The 18,623-nt window shown below is 39.8% G+C and overlaps 1 protein-coding gene across 5 annotated transcripts in view; it reads right to left on the bottom strand.

Annotated features, from left to right (window-relative positions):
• The window catches only part of alg6 (ALG6 alpha-1,3-glucosyltransferase), a 30,111-nt gene that overhangs the window by 11,000 nt on the left and 488 nt on the right, over positions 1-18,623 (bottom strand). For 2 of the 5 annotated variants that reach the window (XM_058073241.1, XM_058073237.1), the window contains exons 3-14: positions 17,728-17,817; positions 17,533-17,621; positions 17,351-17,433; positions 17,088-17,152; positions 16,079-16,264; positions 15,391-15,526; positions 13,095-13,180; positions 10,977-11,061; positions 10,311-10,381; positions 9,497-9,565; positions 8,264-8,456; positions 2,856-3,062 (exon numbers count right to left, since the gene is read on the bottom strand). In XM_058073241.1, the coding sequence (XP_057929224.1) occupies positions 2,865-3,062; positions 8,264-8,456; positions 9,497-9,565; positions 10,311-10,381; positions 10,977-11,061; positions 13,095-13,180; positions 15,391-15,526; positions 16,079-16,264; positions 17,088-17,152; positions 17,351-17,433; positions 17,533-17,621; positions 17,728-17,817 (1,351 nt within the window). In that variant the 3' untranslated portion in view covers positions 2,856-2,864. Of the gene's footprint in view, positions 1-1,311; positions 3,063-8,263; positions 8,457-9,496; positions 9,566-10,310; positions 10,382-10,976; positions 11,062-13,094; positions 13,181-15,390; positions 15,527-16,078; positions 16,265-17,087; positions 17,153-17,350; positions 17,434-17,532; positions 17,622-17,727; positions 17,818-18,623 lie in introns of those variants that run through there. The other 3 variants (XM_058073240.1, XM_058073238.1, XM_058073236.1) reach the window with 3 other exon arrangements.

An 18,623-nucleotide genomic window follows, 5' to 3' on the forward strand; every position in this document is an offset into this window, starting at 1 on the left:
TACTTTGTTGTAAACGTCTGGTCACCTCCTGGTGAGCTTGGGTATATCATCGTCCATCTACACAGTCAAATTCAAGTTCAATGCAGAACGTCAGAACCGCCTTCTTATCAGTAAATGTGTAAATTCCGCCATTTGTACTTTTTAAAAACAATATAGAAAATACTTATATAATACGGCTCAATGGACAAATTATGATATTACTATGTTATTACATGATTTTATGTTATTGCTATTACTTTTTTGTAATCGTTAAAGGCTCTGCTGTTCGGTAAGCAGAATTCCACAAAGCGCTTGTGTATGCCGGGGCCTATTTTGTTATGTATCAAGACAAACTTCCTCCTCAGCCTGTGGAAGGTCATGAGGGGGCTGGAGCCAAAAGCAGCTGACATAGGGTGAAGAGGTGGGGACGCCCTGGGTGGGTCACCAGTCAATCTCAGGTCTGACAAGGCAGGCAAATTGCTGGTGGGTGGCAATGTGACTGGTAATAGGACTTTATTTATCTTTTTTTTTTTAGGTGATGTTAAAGACGTTTTAGCCTAAAATAAGCCAAACAAAAACGATGCCACAATGCAGGAAGCATTCAAAAATTACTACTGGGATTATTTTTTTCTGTAGACGTGTGTGAATAGGGTAACCTATTTAAGAACTAACGCAGATCCAATATATAACTTGTGCCATGCCAGGTAGAATTTTTCATTTCATTGGATCTCAATAGACCAAAAACACAACTTGAAGCAAAAAAGTCTTCCATAATGACAAACACAAATCTGAAAGCGAAAACAAGCTTGTTCACAACAGTTATTAAATGGATTTTGTCACCAAAGAAAATAAAAATAATTCTGATCTTGGGTTCCCATGTGGAGGGAGCCATTATTAGCCACAGGCTCACACTCTGTGATGCTGCAGCAGCCCTCACTGACCCGCTAACATTTATAGTTCTAATGGCTTTTTTTATGCCTATGTCATTAACTCCCAGAGAGATTGGAGAGCGAAATTGCTTGTACCTTTTTCTGTGGTATTTCAACTTTATAGCATTATGCTCAGATATGTCACCTTCCATCATCTCTTTTTAAAGGGCCTGTCCTGTCATCGGTTTGGAAATGAAATGCGGAGGAACACTGTGGTATCAAGGACTTGAAATGAATTTTTAATAAGGGTGCGTAAAAAGCTTAGTCGATGTAATTTGCTTCTAATTATTGTCTCTGTCTCTGCCGGAAAAGTCAGGAGAGGTTTAGCAAAATGACAAATAAAACTGCTTAGAATGATATAATTTTAACAAGGTAATATAATAAAGCTAGCGCCCACTCTGGGTCGTTGGCAAACTTTTATTTTGTTTTCAGAAAATCATTTTGTACAAAATAACTTGCTTGATGCTGGATATGTAAAAAATACAGTGGAAAAATACAATTTAAAAAAAGCTGAGCACCATCTATTTAGTCACATTAATTATATGACTAGTTAATCTCAGCAGTGGTTCCCACATAGACAGTAGGAGGACAGCAAACCACGTTAGATTTTAGATTTTACTATTATTATTTGGGTTATTATTTTAGAGCAGGCGTCATTTGTTATTGTGGACAAAAAAACAGCAAAAGTGGAAAAAAATAGAGTAAAAAAATATATGTTGATACAATAACACATAAAAAGTGGCACCCTGCACTCTTTGATTTCACTGCTCTACAAGCAAAATGCTTCCCGAACAATTTTTCATGGTTTGGTCACTAATAAAGAAAAAAAAAGTAAGTCAGAAGTGCAGATTGGCTATCGTTTTGGGTCAAATTAGGATATTAATGCAAAAATAAGCTAAAAACGGTAGTTTATCAGAACGTACAGTGTGTATGGAATCCATCTATGCTTGCTGGAATGTGGTCAGGGATGAACCTGCTGCTGTGTATTAGAGATAAACCAAAAAGCATCGTTCAGATACCGAATAAAGGGAACTTTGTTGTTAAGTGATACTTTAGCTTGTTTTTCCACCAGATATTCCATCACCTGATGTCTTAAAGGGGAACTGCTCTATGTGTGAAACAAGAACACATATTTCTTTCCCTTTTTTGTGCATTATGACGTAAGAAAACAAGTTAATATGAGATAGCTAAAATATACGTCATTGGGTCACAGCTACTTTTGACGCCAGCAGCTATTTCCGTAACTGACCTGCATGTTAACAGAGCAACAGCGGTATTGTTATTGTAGCATCCAACATGGAGTACTAGTATATTTCTGGCGGAGTATCACAACGTCTTGCTATAGGCGTTGTGAGTGACGTCTCAGCGTAGGGAAGTAGCGTTAGTTTTGATCAACAGGTCTCTGAAATCAATGCACCTTGGAAAGACATTAAGGTAATATTTTAAATCATGAAAATACAGCAAGATACTGTAAGTATTACATGTTATCATCAGTGTATATCAAATGATAAAACGTTAGAGGGCTTCATAGTCGAAATAGTTGACGTGCATTGTTAGCTAGCTCAATTTAACTTGTTTTCTTGTGTTATTATGTACAGAAAAGGGAAAGAAATATGTATTGGTGTTTCACATACGGATTGTGAATGACAAGCGACGTTTTGTAAAAAGAAAAGTGCAGTTCCCCTTGAAGTTATTGCTGCTTTATTTCTTGACAGATTTAACACTTAAAAACGCCCAAATTTTAAATATTTTTGAGTAAAAAGCAAAATCTATTGTATAAACAACTATGATGACGATGGGCAAAATTTTCTTTTCAAAAAAATTTCTTTAAAATTTTCTTTAAAAAAATACACAGTAATTTGGTTTGTACTGACAGTGAACTAAAGGAACATCATAGTGATGGCTGAATCAATAGCAAGTCCAAACATGTGTGTGTGTGTGTATTACCTGCTGGAATTATTTGTTCTTCTTATGGCTCTTTCTGCTTGGCAATGTGCTGAACTGGACGATGTTGAAGTAGATAAATGTTCCCAAGAAATGCACAAAAGCAAAAGTAGACACCACGACAGAAAACAAGTCGGGCAGATGAGGTGGCGGGTCGAATGTCACGCTGGCAACGCTCAAACAGGCCATGGCTGTGATGCTGATGTAGAACTACAACACAAACAGAGAGGCTGTCGTCACGTTTAAGTGCGAGTGGAAACCAAGGGTCACAGAGTTGGTTGACAACAACAAAATCATGCAGTGTATCTGAAATACAAAGACAAGCCTTTTAAACTCATGTCTACGCTAGTTATTTGGTTATTTTGGATGACAGAATTGTTTTCATGCCCCCCCCCCCACCCGTTTTGAAATACTACTACGATTATATATATTTACAGTACTAATCTGTACTGTACAGACTGAACTTAAAAAACGGCAAAATGGAGAGCTGTGAAGCATACCAGTATATTCAAGAGTCAAACTGTATGCTGAGTACAACAAATTCATACATGTTGGCAGGTCTACACTAGTACTGAAAGTCCTCCCTGCCTTGGACACCACCCTCTACCGGTTCTCCGTGCCCTCCGGTAGGACGCGCCCCACTATTTGAGAAGCGGTGAGCTAAGGCAAAGTAGCGGCATATTCTAAAAATTTTATTTAACACACAAAAAAAAACTTTTTACAAAAATAAAGTAAAAATATTAAGAAAAAATGTCATAATCTAACAAGAAAAACTCACAATTTTACAAGAATAATATTGCAATGCTATGAAGAAAAATAATAAAACAAAATAAAGTTGTACATTTTGGATATTATGTGGTGGGACCAGCGATTTATTTGGTCTAGAGACCACTGAGTGCCACTGAGGAAAAGACAGAACTGGACATAGCAGCGATGAGGATGCTGAGGTCCTCATTGGGAGTGACCAGGATGGATAGGATCAGGAACGAGTACATCAGAGGGACATTACATGTTAGAGGTCTTGGAGATAAAGTCAGAGAGGCCAGACTGAGATGGTTGGGACAGAGGAGAGATAGTGAATATATTGGTAGAAGGATGCTGCGTTTAGAGCTGCCAGGTAGGGGGCGTAGAGGAAGACCAAAGAGGAGGTTTATGGATGTAGTGAAGGAGGACATGAGGGAAGTCGGTGTGAGAGAGACAGATGCGGAAGACAGGGTTGGAAGGAGGAGATTGTTTTGTTGTGACGACTCCTGAAAGGAAAAGTCAAAAGAGAAAGATGATTTTGGAAATTATGTTGGGGAAAACCATGGAATAAAGTCAGAACATTATGGGACTAAAATCATAATTACAAGATATCAATGTGGTCCTTGCATCCTTTCACTTTTCAATCAGCTGTTTTTAGCTAACAATGCATATCAGAGTAAAAACCAATCCATTACATCAAAGGAACTGCCTGAAGAGATCAGACACAAAACTGCGGTGATGTTACTTAAAAGGTACTTTTTCATAATGCTAGAACAGTAACACCGTATGTGGTTCTTCAGCCTGTTCATGACCACCAAATGTGAGAAAAATCGATTATATTCTCTGCTTGTTGGTTGCCCTCACAAGAGCCTCTTAAACAGTTGGTTTTCAAGTCATGAAGTGAAAAACCTCCATCCTCATGGACACGATGCAGCCTTTGACAACTCAAAGTGCATATAAACGCCAATATTGGAATCCAGTCATTTAATTTCTACAACGTTGCATTGCTCCTCAAAAGGCTACACTTTTCTGCATTTTGTATACGAGTGGCCCAACCTCCACCCACTGAGACTGTATGACACACAAAAGGGCTCACTCTGTTCATGCTATTATTCTACGGAACAAACGTCCCAACGTGCTGAAACCAATGCACAGTGTGAACTCAGTGTGAACAACAGATTCATTAAAATGTTATTTTTTTCTATGGGAAAACTTGGGTTTCTAAATGGATTGTTGACGGGAGTTTTTCAAAAAATGCATAAGAAAAGTGGAAGGGGCATCAGAATGCTTTTTGAATGCATTGCATTGCTATGACACATTCATTTGATCTCCATATCTTTCCATGTGACAGATCTCTTTAATAAGTAGACTGCCGGAATGTCATGGATGTGTTTAATTTTTGTCCAATGTCTCATGGTTCTCACAAATGCTGGCTCTGTAAATGTTCTGATGAAAAGATGCTATTTCTGCACAACAACAAAAAATCTGTCTGCAGATGAAATTGATGCTTTTGCACATGAATGTTAGCATTAGGTGGATCAAAACAGAACAAGGCGTTTTTATTCTTAAAAAGGGCCTGTGTTTAAAAAAAGACAGCTATTAGATTAGACTGTGATGAGGCATGATTGTCCATTAAACTGCATTATTTAATTATATATATTTTATGTATGATTCAAATGTTTTTTCATATTTTCTTCATTAAAAATCAATGAATTTTTGCACTCAGTGAGTTGGATCATAGCGCCTGCCAGTTTGTGTTTGTCAACTTCTTCTTCTTTCTCTTTCGGCTTTTCCCTTCAGGGGTCGCCACAGCAAATCAATCTCCTCCACCCAACCCTGTTTTCTGCATCTGTCTCACACCAACTACCCTCATGTCCTCCTTCACTACATCCATAAACCTCCTCTTTGGTCTTCTTCTACGCCTCCTACCTGGCAGCTCTAAACGCAGCATCCTTCTACCAATATATTCACTATCTCTCCTCTGGACATGTCCCAACCATCTCAGTCTGGCCTCTCTGACTTTATCTCCAAGGTCTCTAACATGTAATGTCCCTCTGATGTACTCGTTCCTGATCCTATCCATCCTGGTCACTCCCAATGAGAACCTCAGCATCCTCATCTCTGCTATGTCCAGTTCTGCTTCCTGTCTTTTCCTCAGTGGCACTCAGTGGTCTCTAGACCAAATAACATCACTGGTCTCACCACATAATATCCAAAATGTACAACTTTATTTTGTTTTATTATTTTTGTTCATAGCATTACAATGTTATTCTTGTAAAATTTTGAGTTTTTCTTGTTTTATGACATTGATTATGACAATTTTTCCTCATATTTTTACTTTATTTTTGTAAAATTACTGTTGATTTTTAAAGGTTTTTTTGTGTGTTAAATTAAATTTTTTGAATATGCCGCTACTTTGCCTTAGCTCACCGCTTCTCAAATAGTGGGGCGCGTCCTACCAGAGGGCACGGAGAACCGGTAGAGGGTGGTGTCCAAGGCAGGGAGGACTTTCAGTACTAGTGTAGACCTGCCAACATGTATGAATTTGTTGTACTCAGCATACAGTTTGACTCTTGAATATACTGGTATGCTTCACAGCTCTCCATTTAGCTGGTTTCAAGTAACTCCCAATGAGAATCTCAGCATCCTCAACCTCCAGTTATGCTTCCCGTCTTTTCCTCAGTGACACTGTCTCTAGACCAAAGTTTGTGTGTCAACATGTCCAATAATGAGACATGACACACCCAACTTCAGGGCCATTCTATTTGAAATTCTTTAGTAAAATGCAAAAAAAGGCAGCCCATTTTTTCCAAGTGAGGTAACCAAATTATTAGAAACAGTTCTACCTATGAATAAAAAATCATTTGTTTGTTATTACCCCACAGGGAGCTGATGTAAATTGCGTCTGTGTGTGTATATAAAGAAAGATCATGTGCCACTCTGAGCTGTGCTGTTTGGGGAATGAAAGCTGCTGCCAAACCAAGAATTATTTATCGCTTATTTAAGTTTCCAAAGTGTCTGGACAGGCTGCAGTGCCAGGCTCGTAGCAGAAGGGGCATTGGTAGGGTGTCAGAGATTAAGAGAAGGTGTCTTTTTATAGCGTGTGTCATTAACACACGTTTGCCTAGATATATTTATTTACACAAGCAGCATAAATAGCGAGCGCCGCTGATGGCGATAGGGTTTCATGGGTTTGGGCTGGCAGAGCGGCTGTGGGCACAAGGTGTTTCCTCTGTCGTACTTACTGATTTATCTATGGGTCATAAAGCTTAAATAGACGGAGAAATGATCTCACTTTCACCATCAGCTGTTTGCGTCACTGGTGGTAAATTAAATTATAGCTCCGTTTGATAAATTATAGTCACAATACAACTGTTAGTTTTTGGCCAAGGGCATTTTATAAGAGCTCGGCATGCATCTTTTCCCATGCATTTTTTTTAACAGTCCCACACTCTGCTCCTCTATAAGGAGTTTAGTTTGGGTTTTTTTCCTCCCCTCTCCTCTCATTGTTCTCCTCGGTCCCCCTCCTTCATCCTGTCCCGTCTACCCCTTTTCTCACTGTATATAATGTTGTATATGTATGGACAGATGAAAAGTAAATCTGAAATTTCCCCCTGTGGGACTAATAAATTCATATCTCTCTGTCTCATGTAAGAGTGCTCCACAGCAACCAGTAGGTCAAAAAGCATGGATCCGTGTAGCGTGCAGGAGATTACACATTAGGGCATGCACAAATGCGTGCACACACACACACACAGTTCACTTCCAAATGTGAAAATTGTAAATAGTTCACTGCGTTATATTTGTAAATAAATTGCGATATTCATGTAAAACAAAATTTTTTTTGTTCAGGTTGTGGCATGGTTTGGATATTTTGGCTAAAGTGAAAGTTACGCTTGACTACAAAAAGCTGTTTTCTGCCTTTTTTTTTTTGAGAGCTGTTATTTTCCCAAAACTTACTTATGTTTACTGCTGGTTACTCAAGAACAGAAAAAGGTAGAAACAAACTGAAAGTTGGTATGTACCATTTTTATATAGCCCGAGAACACAATATTCTGTGTGCTTTGAAAAATCAGTCAAAACTGTCAAAAATGGCCGGTCTTTTGAAAAATGGCTGGAAATTAGAGTTCATTCATTCATTCATTTTCTACCGCTTTTCCTCACGAGGGTCGCGGGGGTGCTGGAGCCTATCCCAGCTGTCTTTGGGCGAGAGGCGGGGTACACCCTGGACTGGTCGCCAGCCAATCACAGGGCACATATAGACAAACAACCATTCACACTCACATTCATACCTATGGACAATTTGGAGTCGCCAATTAACCTAGCATGTTTTTGGAATGTGGGAGGAAACTGGGGTACCCGGAGAAAACCCACGCATGCACGGGGAGAACATGCAAACTCCACACAGAGATGCTCGAGGGTGGAATTGAACCCTAGTCTCCTAGCTGTGAGGTCTGCGCGGAATTTAGAGTTAATTTAGGCAAAAATTAAATATGTATATTCTTTTGCCAATAATAGGCCATAGTCAACTACCAAACAGCAATAATGTATTAATGAAAAAACCATGAGAGTGAAGTTCAATGTGGCGTGCGTGGGACGACTGTATATTAAACGTTCATGGCATACCCATTTCCATTATTGTCATTCCAACAGTAGGTGACACTGACCTTCCATTTGACTATACAACCCAGGTCCATTTTGGGTAGGAAGAACAAAACTTTGTGGTAGGCTTCCAGTCCGAGCTCTTCCTCTGAACATCGGTCAAGTGCCGACAGCAGGTAGGTGCTAAAGAAGAGGAAGGCCAGCGAGGTCACGGCGTAGGGCACGAAAAGACCGTCCTTCAGAAAGAGAGGCAGCATGCTGCACATGCAGACAAAAGAAAAACAATAGTCTTCATGCATCATTCATTTAAACCTCAGACTTTGATAGAATATACACATCGCAGGTTTACAATATGTTGCTGTATGTCATTAGGTTCACAAACACATTTGTGAAGGGCAACGGTGAAGTGCAGAGCTCCCACACCAGCAGTTTGTCCCTGAGGGAGATAACGCTGACATTTATACTAAGCTTATCTTACTTTAACGGAGGGGCATGGACAAGAACAACAGTTGACTCATACTAAATCGCACAACACCCCAACTATCAAAAACCTCTCCATTCACAACAAAACACCCATTCTTTCACTCTCTATCCAAACAAAAAAAAGCCCCATTCAACAGTTAAACATTTTAAAAATGTATAATCATTTAAAACAGACTGGTTACATTCTATCCTCTCCCCGTTCTGCATGAGCATTCATTCAGCCAATTATGCAAACAAAAGATGTATTTTTGAGATAACCGAGCCCGGAGAGGATGCACATTATGTCCCAAGTCAGAGTGTACTGAGAAACTGTAGAATGAACTCCTGTCCCCATACAATGCACACTTAGACAGCAGGCATTCAGACTATGTCGGGTAATCCCCATGTATCCTTATACTAAACCACACACACAACAATTAGAGCCGCCGGAAGAATTTAACAACAGCTGGTGAAAGTTAGATGAAGCACCTGAAACACTACTTGTCTTTCCACACAGTCCTCACCTTAACCCACAACTCACGGACATTTTAAAGACTATTACTATATATACTATTATTTGCCATTTGAGACAGACATCCAAATCCCAAAAGAATAAGTGACAGATTTATGTGCCAACTGTACCAACTATGAACCACGTCATCACATGTATTTGTCCTGGACTCCGGTTGAATCAAGCCAATTTTGATGAACGTTGTTGGAACTCAAGTGCAAATAACCCCCAAAAAGGACATTTAAATCACTATACAGTACAGGACATCTGTGAATGACCAGCTTTCATTCAAGGGCTCGGTATAAAACTCCACATATTGAGTTACCTGAATGTTGAAGCCTGCAGGAACCAAATGGCCATTAGTGGAAGGTCATTCAGGAACAGACAGACAGGCCTAAAAAAAGATCAACATAAGTAGGTTATCAACACTGTCAAACACACTGTACAGTAAAGGGGATTTAGGGCTGTGTTAGGTCCGCATCGAATGTCAACTTGCAGCACGTGTTTGTAATATTAAACTAATGACACCATACAACATCCGTATAAATCGGTTACTGTCCACTCCTCACACGACATTCAGCCTTTGATTTACCATGGTCGTTTTTAATCAGTAGGCCTTTTAGTGTAACAGAACTAGTATGTACAGTATGCCACAATAAGTGACGTGAACATTTCACGGCAAGGATTGCATTTCGTTACAATGTTATATTAATGACTGGCCGCTTGCATCAGTGTTGACAAGTGACGCTGTATACACTACTGCTCCGAGGGGGGCACTTTCCACCGGTCCCTGATCCCATAATTACAGTCACTGCTCTTTGGCGATCCTGTTACAGCCCAATAATTGATCCTGCGCAAACAACGCCCCGAGCTGCTGCCTTCCATTCTTTCCTAAACCCTGGACATGCATTACTGATTGATTTAGGGGGACAGGTGGGTGATATAACTCAATAGTTAATAAACCAACAATCTGCCTTAATCTAGATTAATAGAGGAGTCCAGATCTAGGAAGCAAATCCCCTGCTCTTGAATGCACCCGTGGTTTCACTTTCTACTTTAATATAGTGGTCATGAACCACTATGACGACAATAAAAAAGGCATTTTTGAAAACATGTGTGATGATATCTGCTGCACTTACAAGAAAGCCAAGAGAATGGACTTCTCGTGGACTTGATAGGAGAAGAGGAAAAATGCCAGAGATGAGTTAACCTAAAGAGTAGAATCAAGAAAACATGTTTATTTAGTTATTTGTTCAGAAAATATATTCAGTAGGGCTGATAAATGGTTAACTTTAATGAAATTAATCAGTTTTACAATTAATTAATCACCACGTGTAACTGTGTGTGAAATATGCCCTTTTATTCTACTGTATTTTATGAACAAAGATAAATGACATTTTATATTTATATGTATAGTATTAACAGCTCCAAATAAATCTGTGCCTCGGTTATTGACTGGCGACAAGTCCAGGGTGTACCCTGCCTCTCGCTGGACGTCAGCTGGGATAGGCTCCAGCATACCACCGCATCTCTAGTGAGGATAAGCGGAATAGAAAATGCATGGATAATCTATGCCTAGGTCACCGACTCGCCTGACTTCCATGTAGGCAGCGTGGGTTCAGTCCCCACTCAGTGATAGTATTAACATGACTATGAATAGTTTTTTGTCTATGAATGTGCCTTGTAATTGACTGGCAACCACTCTTTGGTGTAGTTGCAGCAGTAGTTCCCCTGAAGTCAGCTGGGATAGGCTCCAGTTGCCCGCGACCCTGAAGAGGATAGAAAATGGTGCCTACATCACTCACCAAAGCCAGTTTAAATTGCCAGAAGGTAGGTTTTGTCAACACTCTGATACAGGATGGTACAACTGCTAGGCTAGTGCAGGCCAAACTGGAAAAAAAGCAAAACATAAAAACACAATCAAATATATATGCAGATGATCCAATCTAATGGAAGTGATGGAACAAAGTGCTGCATGCTGGGCTGGAGGTGTGTTAGCGTGAGCAAATCTAGCGCTCCTCTTCTGTGAACAGCCTGTCATAACTTCCCCCTGAGCTCACTTGTAAACAATAATGGCGTTGATCATGTGGGACGTCTCACCGTTTCAGACAAGATATTGCTACAAATGCTCTGCAAACATTCCGTGGTGGAGGGGAAAAAAAACATCAAGCTCCAACACATCAAACTTTATCAGGCGTCTGAAAGAGCAGCATCCCTGCGACACCCCAGTGTTTGTTCCTATTGCTGCACGTTTTCGTAAAGTGCAGCAATAGTAATAGTTTGCTAGAAACCAGCAATCTGTGAGTTAATCATGGGAACGATGGCACTGTTTGACAAGCCCTTTACTCACTTTCATTGGCTAATAAACTCTTTGGAGCCTTGGTTTGTACTTGTGAGCCAACTGCAGATATAGTTAGTCAAATCCAACTTTGTTTGAGTTGTTCTTACTTACAGGTGTGTGGAAACTATAGTTTGATGATTTTTTTCCCCCAATAATATAGTGGTGTGACCCTAGTGAGGATAAGCGGCATAGAAAACGAATGGATGGAGATAAAAGGTTATCCTGTAAGTCTGTCTGCGGACCTTAATCCTGTAGAAAATCGGTGAAGGGAGCTGATACTTCAAGCTGCCAAGCAACAGCCTCAAAACCTTCAGTATTTGGAGTGTATCTACAAGCAGTGGACCATAAGCTGTCCCATCTGATGTCTGTGTGTGCCAACAAGGGTTCCTCCACCCATTACTAAGGCACATTTAGCTTCAATCAAATACATCTTTCTCTCATTCAAACACAAAAATTATGGTCTGTTTATGTCCTTCTGAGAGGATAATGAGTGGATGAACTAATCATTTCATCCACTGACAGACAAAAAGCAATTTTCCAGAATAATGTCAGGGTAGATTTTGATATTAAATCCAAAACACAGACTATACTGTGTTTGTAAACTCAAATATAACTCCTCCTGGATCCTTTATTTTCTTTGCCCCCTGTAATGAAGGTTTTAGCTATGTTGAAAACAAGCACTAAAACACCGGGCCCCTCTCAGGGGACCATTAGTTTAACCCTTCAATTGTCACCTTCTGAGAGGGGGAGGCAGAAGAGCAGAGGAGTGTGATTAGGTGTTAGTATGTGTTGAGAGGTCTGTCAGTAAGCTTGGGACATCAGAGCAACAAAGTGTTTACACAATGAATTGTGTTCCAGAAAGAGAGACGTGTTTGCGTAAAGTTGCGCAGGCACTGAACTATCCTAGTGCTGTAATTCAATACTCTAACTGTGCCATGAATGTGTTATGTGTAAAAGGTGGTGTATTACAGTCCAGATGTCCACTGTTTGAAAGGGGACCCGTTATATACATGTGTACAAAAAGAAGGCGTTTTTTTGTTTGTTTGAATTTCACTACTACAGTCAAGGAGGTCCAACTTGATCCCAGGACTTAGCAGTCTTGCAGAAACATGCTCATGCAGCAAACATACTACCTATATTTAGGGTGCTGGGCTATTTAAGCACAATCCTCCATGACACAACTGTTACATCAACTGTTTCCTCTCAGTGATTTACAGGATCTCTGCTTTAGTTCAAAATAGCAAATCCAAAAACTTCCTGTGATGACCAGTTGACACCTGCTTCTTTTTCAGAACAACTTGTATTAGGAAGAGTTGCAGACATTCAGGTTTAACCTTTGTTTTGCTGCATATGACACGTGCCTCCCTCAGTAACGCCACCAAAGCTCTTGTCACCACATTTCTAAAAACAGCTTCGACTTCATGTTCAGAGGGTCCTCACAAGATGTTTGTAGCCCATTAGATTACAGTATTCACACCCTTGGCCAGGCTCTGCTTTCCCACTGAAATGATTTGTGACAAGCGACAACGTGATTGAATGGAAGATAGAAAGAAAAATAACAAAGAACAAAAGGGGAGATTACCTGAGGTAGACTTGAAAGTCACTGGACATAATGGATCTGATCTTTATCAGGATGTTCAAGCTGCACCATGCGTTGGCCACTTTATCCTGTCCACACAAATATACCAAATGAGTCATCATGTTAATAAACATTTAACATCTTAAATACATATCATCATGTAAACTCAAATATAACTCTGAATTCCAATTTGGAGAGAAAGTAAATTACATAACTTCCCTCCTGAAAGTGAAACAAACATTTCCGGAAGCATTCCTGTGAGACAGTTCCACAAGACAGCACACTCCAGAAAGCATGGGACTTGGTTGTAAACTCATGCACACGAGGTCAAAAGTCATATTAGAGTCGCTTCTGCTTAACCAGCAATTCCGGACCAACCACAGAGCACAACATAACTGAAGACAATGTTCAAAGTGGGGCTGTTTTCCTGGAAGAATTCATTGAATTGTTTTACAGGTATGAATGCCATGGTGTAAATCAATCTGATATTTGACTTGCTGATAAAATTTCAATTCAGGAAAGTCCATCAAAAACCGATAATATCATATTATAGCCTAATTTAGTCGCCACTGTGCACCATACTATCACATCACTTCTCTGGTGTGGGGCCACAACTAGAAATCCTATTTTTGGCTCTCTTCCATGCTACAGCTGCTCAAGGCACAGCTGTGTGGCAGCACCGTCAGCATTGGGTTGTGCAATGTTGTCTAAACTGCAGCCGTCTGTCTCTGTTTTCTCTTGTTGTCCCACTCCAAATAACCACCATGGGAATGTTCTTGACCACCACCTGAAGGCAACACATGATCGGAAGGGAGCGAGAGTGGTGCTGCACCTATAAACTATGTTGGAATTTCACAGGGAGAAGCATTTGGTGCCATTTTTGTGAGCAGGCTGCAACATGAGATGTCAGAATGTACTTCAGTGGGTAAACTTACAACTGCACCCTGCCAGAAGTCGCCACTAGCACCGGTCACCACACCACACCTCACCATCGCCACCACCCCTTCACCCCTTCGCGTACAAAGAATTTCACAATTACTTCAGGACAATATGCCCTAGCAGCCTGTCAGCTTGTCATCACAACCTCTGGCACCTTATGTTGGTAACTCATGTAAAGTATGTTCATGTGTAAATGTTTTCTTTCAAGTCAATATGTGATTACAGCTCCGCGGCTAAGTGTTCTTGGAACTTGTCGCTTTTATCTTCTCATCTTTTTAGTTGGTCTCGGTATCTCTCTTACATTCTTTATACAGTGGAACCTCTGTTATAGTCATTAATCCGTTCCAAAAGGTCAGACAAAAAACCAAACATACGAAAATAGAACATTTTTTTCCATAGGACATAATGTAAACCGGGCTGCACGGCGGTTGAGTGGTTAGCGCGCAGACCACACAGCTAGTAGACCTGTGTTCAATCCCACCCTGGGCCATCTCTGTGTGGAGTTTGCATGTTCTCCCCGTGCATGCGTGGGTTTTCTCCGGGTACTCCGGTTTCCTCCCACATTCCAAAAACATGCTAGGTTAATTGCCGACTCCAAATTGTCCATAGGTATGAATGTGAGTGTGAATGGTTGTTTGTCTATATGTGCCCTGTGATTGGCTGGCGACCAGTCTTCTCGTCTGAAGACAGCTGGGATAGGCTCCAGCACACCCTGCGACCCTAGTGAGAATAAGCGGTTGAAAATGAATGAATGAATAATGTAAACCCAATTAATTTGTTCCAGGCACCCAGAAATATGAACAACAACATATTTTATAGAGAGGATTTGAGCCTCTCCTTTAATATTCAATAATACAGATGAGCCTTTTGATTATGTAATTAGCAATGAGTCTCCTTAGACCGTACACCTCATATTCATTACGTCTGAATGATCCATTTCCCCACTTGCCACATATCCTTACACTTCTCAGAAATAAAGTGTCACTGATCCCCTGACCTTTCAGAGATTTGATTCCTGGTATCACTTTCTGACTGGGAAAGGACTGAAAGAATTAACAACGTCTACCATACTGAGAAGTTGGAACCATTTGAAGGACACGAGGAAGCTGTGTCTGACTCTCAGAAAAACATTAAAGTATGGTTCTATAATTTATTTTTCAAATGCATGAAATTTCCTGGGAATAGAATGACATTTTCTGCTAATGTTGACCATGATTAATCCTGGGGAAAATTTGTGGCATCACATATGCCCTATTTGAATAACATAATCGAGTGTGAGTACAAATGTTTTCCTGAAGGAAAGATCAGATCTCTCTCTCTCTCAGATGTGGATTTCTCCCTTTTCTTTCAAATGCTGTACCTCATATAAGCCTCGAGCCACGGGAAAGATTCTCCTGAGCACCTGCAAGGCTTGGTTAGGGTCAGACAAGAAGGGAAGCCAACAGAGGGCGAATGTCACCAAGACTGCGGCAGCAACTTTCAGCAACAGCAACAACCTACATGAAGAGTGTCACACAGAAACAATGAGAAAAGTATTATTTTTAAATGAATCGAGTATGAGCATCCATTTCTAAACATCTAAACGAGTATCCGTGTTGTCCTTGGTTAGAGATTTGAGCTCTCTTTTGAGGAATGCAGTGAAAGCCATGCATCAGCTGAGTCTTCAGTGTAGGTCAGACCCCACAGTGATCTTGTCAGCTGTAGCTGGGAAGCTGCTACTGAAGCTGCACACATAAGCATAGCTGACGAGTTTGGCCGTGGCTAAAGTGTCATCTGGACATATCTTCCCACCAACCCTTCTAATCCGGCTCTCCATTTGTTTTAAATGCCCTTGGAACATTGTTACTAGATAAACAGACAAGAGTAACAGCATCCAATCTGATTACCTCAGTAATTCTGAAGTGCTTTAGAGAACTGTTTTCTTACCAAGTGACAGAAGGTCAAAACAACATGAAGACAAATAAGAATTTATTAGATGCAAATTTAAACCCTTTCGAGCATCAAGGACTCATCACTCAGAACAGCATTGAACCAACATAAGGACTCACCCTCGACCCATCAGGCCCAGTTTGACACACTTTCCCAGGAGGTAGCAGAAGAAGGGCAGCGCGTGGTAGAGTTCCATCTGTTTATAGTTGAGGGCCAAGGAGAAAGCCATTGAGCCCAGTGCGTCCCAGCCCAGTCCCAGAGCCAGAACACCCCACAGGGCAAAGCCGAGGCTCACTGCATTGTACCTGGTGCTGTTAAGTTCAACAGTGTCATAATATTGAGTGCTTTCATGTCAAGTCTGGATTAGTAAAGAGCATATTGGTCACTGAGATTAAAACACCTTGTGTCGATGAAATGATGACTAGTTGCTTGAAGGAATTAGTACACATCACGTGTGTATATATATACATATATATGGTAGAGTGGTGTAAAAAAAAAAGTGTTTGCCTCCTTCCTGATTTCTCTCGCTTTTTTTGCGTATTTAAAATTGTAGTCAATGACAACACAACAGAACACAAAATCCCTAAGACCTAATAAGTGGTTGGGCCACCCTTAGTAGTCACAACTGCAATGAAGCATTTGCGATAACTTACAGGAGGGATTTTGGCCCACTCATCTTTGCAGAATTGTTGTCATTCAGTCACATTGAAGGGTTTTCCAGTTTTTATTTTTAGGTCATGCCACAGCATCTCAATATTCAAAGTCTTCATTTTGTTTTTCCAGCCATTCAGAGGCGGACATGCTGGTATGTTTTGGATCATTGTCCTGCTGCAGAACCCAAGTTTGTTTCACCTTGATATCACCAAAAGATGGCCGGATATTCTCCCTCAGGATTTTTTGGGAGACAGAAGAATTCATGGTTCCATTTATCACAGCAAGTCTTCCAGGTCCAGGTTTTATTTGCTCCCTTCATAATAAAAAGTTTTATTTAACAACTGTATTTTGTGTTCCGTTGTGTTTTCACTGATGAATATTTAAATTAGTTTGATGATGGTGAAAAGGAAAGGGGACAACACTTTTTTGCACCACTGTAATACATGAACACTTTAACAAACAAAAAAAGGATACTGGAAATGTCCATAGTCAATAAGTAGAAGTCCTGGATAGATCAGAAAGCATAAGAGAATACAAACCTGGGGACAAAGATGTTCATGTGATTAAGTGATGGATGGGAAGTAACACCAAATAATTTTACTTTATTAAGTATTAATAGTATACTATTACTTTTGCTGTTTGGTCACAGATACTTCCTTTGTAACTGCAAGCTTCTGATTGGGCTCTAAAGTCAAACCATCTAACTGAAATGTATCTAAAACAGTGATATATCTCACCTTTTTCTTAATAGGTCCATCATTCAGCCATAAACAATAAAATACCACAGCAGGGATGTATATTAGTAAATCTGCAACCAGCACTGCAACAGAAAAATAAACAAAAATTGGGTATGGCATGTTTTGCAACACCCAAAAATGTACCTAATGTTGTGAGCAGATGTGGAGTGGATCTACTGTACCTGTGGTTCTCATGAACAACTTATGGGTTGTACTTTCATAACCTCTGGATTTGTGAAGCTGCACCCATTCCGTGTTTATCATCTTGGCACTGTAGGGTCAAAAACATATTGGATGAATTGATTGATATGGAAGCAGGGTGAAGTCAATTGACGCAGTATTCAAAGTGATGTTTCCATAAAACAAAACATACTTACATATAAGCACAAATCAGGCTGTGGTAGGCAGTCAGAGGGGGGTAGTCAAGACCCCAGTAGTTCAAGTCATTGTCAGTGGTATTGAAGTACCTGAATAATGGCAAAAAGTGAATTTATTTGTAGAATAACATTAATATGATAAATCTGTGATTATCAGAACAATATTTCAGTTCATGTCAAGCCAAGAACACATTACAATTTGTAGCAAGACAAGGCAAATGACAGAGAAGACCAGTAATTGTGGCACTGTATTCTATAGGGTACCTCCACATCAGGGTGTCCAACCTGTGGCCCTGGGGCCAAGTTGTAAAAATATAACTCAACAAGAAAACTCCACAACAAAAACAAAAAATCAGCAGTGATTTTACAAAAATCAGAAAGTTCAATTATTAAAGAAAGCAGACAGGCTTTCTTGTTGTTGTTGTAATAATATAAATAAAAATTAAGTTGAAATTTGGGGAAAATTATGTTGTGGGAAAAGTCCTAATATAATGACAATCAAGTCAAAACACAAAAAAAGTTGAAATGGTTGGGGAAAAAACAGCAAAAATTGAAAAATCTGCAGTAATTTAAGAATAAAAACAAAATATTAAGAGAAAAAAAATAGTTCTAGTGAGAAAAAAAGTCTTGATTTTATGAGAATAAACTTGTAACATACATAAGTAACATGTTATGTAATATCATGAGAAACAAACAAAAAATTAGAGACTCGGGAAATTAGAAACTTATAATATGGATTATATAGTCATAATGTTACAAAATGAAAATTTCCAACAATTATTTAAGAAGAAAGTTAAACTATTTGGATTTTCTTTATGCAAAACACTGAGATGCAGTTTTTTTCTTGGTGGAAAACTTTTGGACACCACTTCTCCACATACACTGTGTACTGTCTA

The sequence above is a fragment of the Doryrhamphus excisus genome, chromosome 5 (assembly GCF_030265055.1).
Source record: "Doryrhamphus excisus isolate RoL2022-K1 chromosome 5, RoL_Dexc_1.0, whole genome shotgun sequence".
Classification (NCBI taxonomy): Eukaryota; Metazoa; Chordata; class Actinopteri; order Syngnathiformes; family Syngnathidae; genus Doryrhamphus; species Doryrhamphus excisus.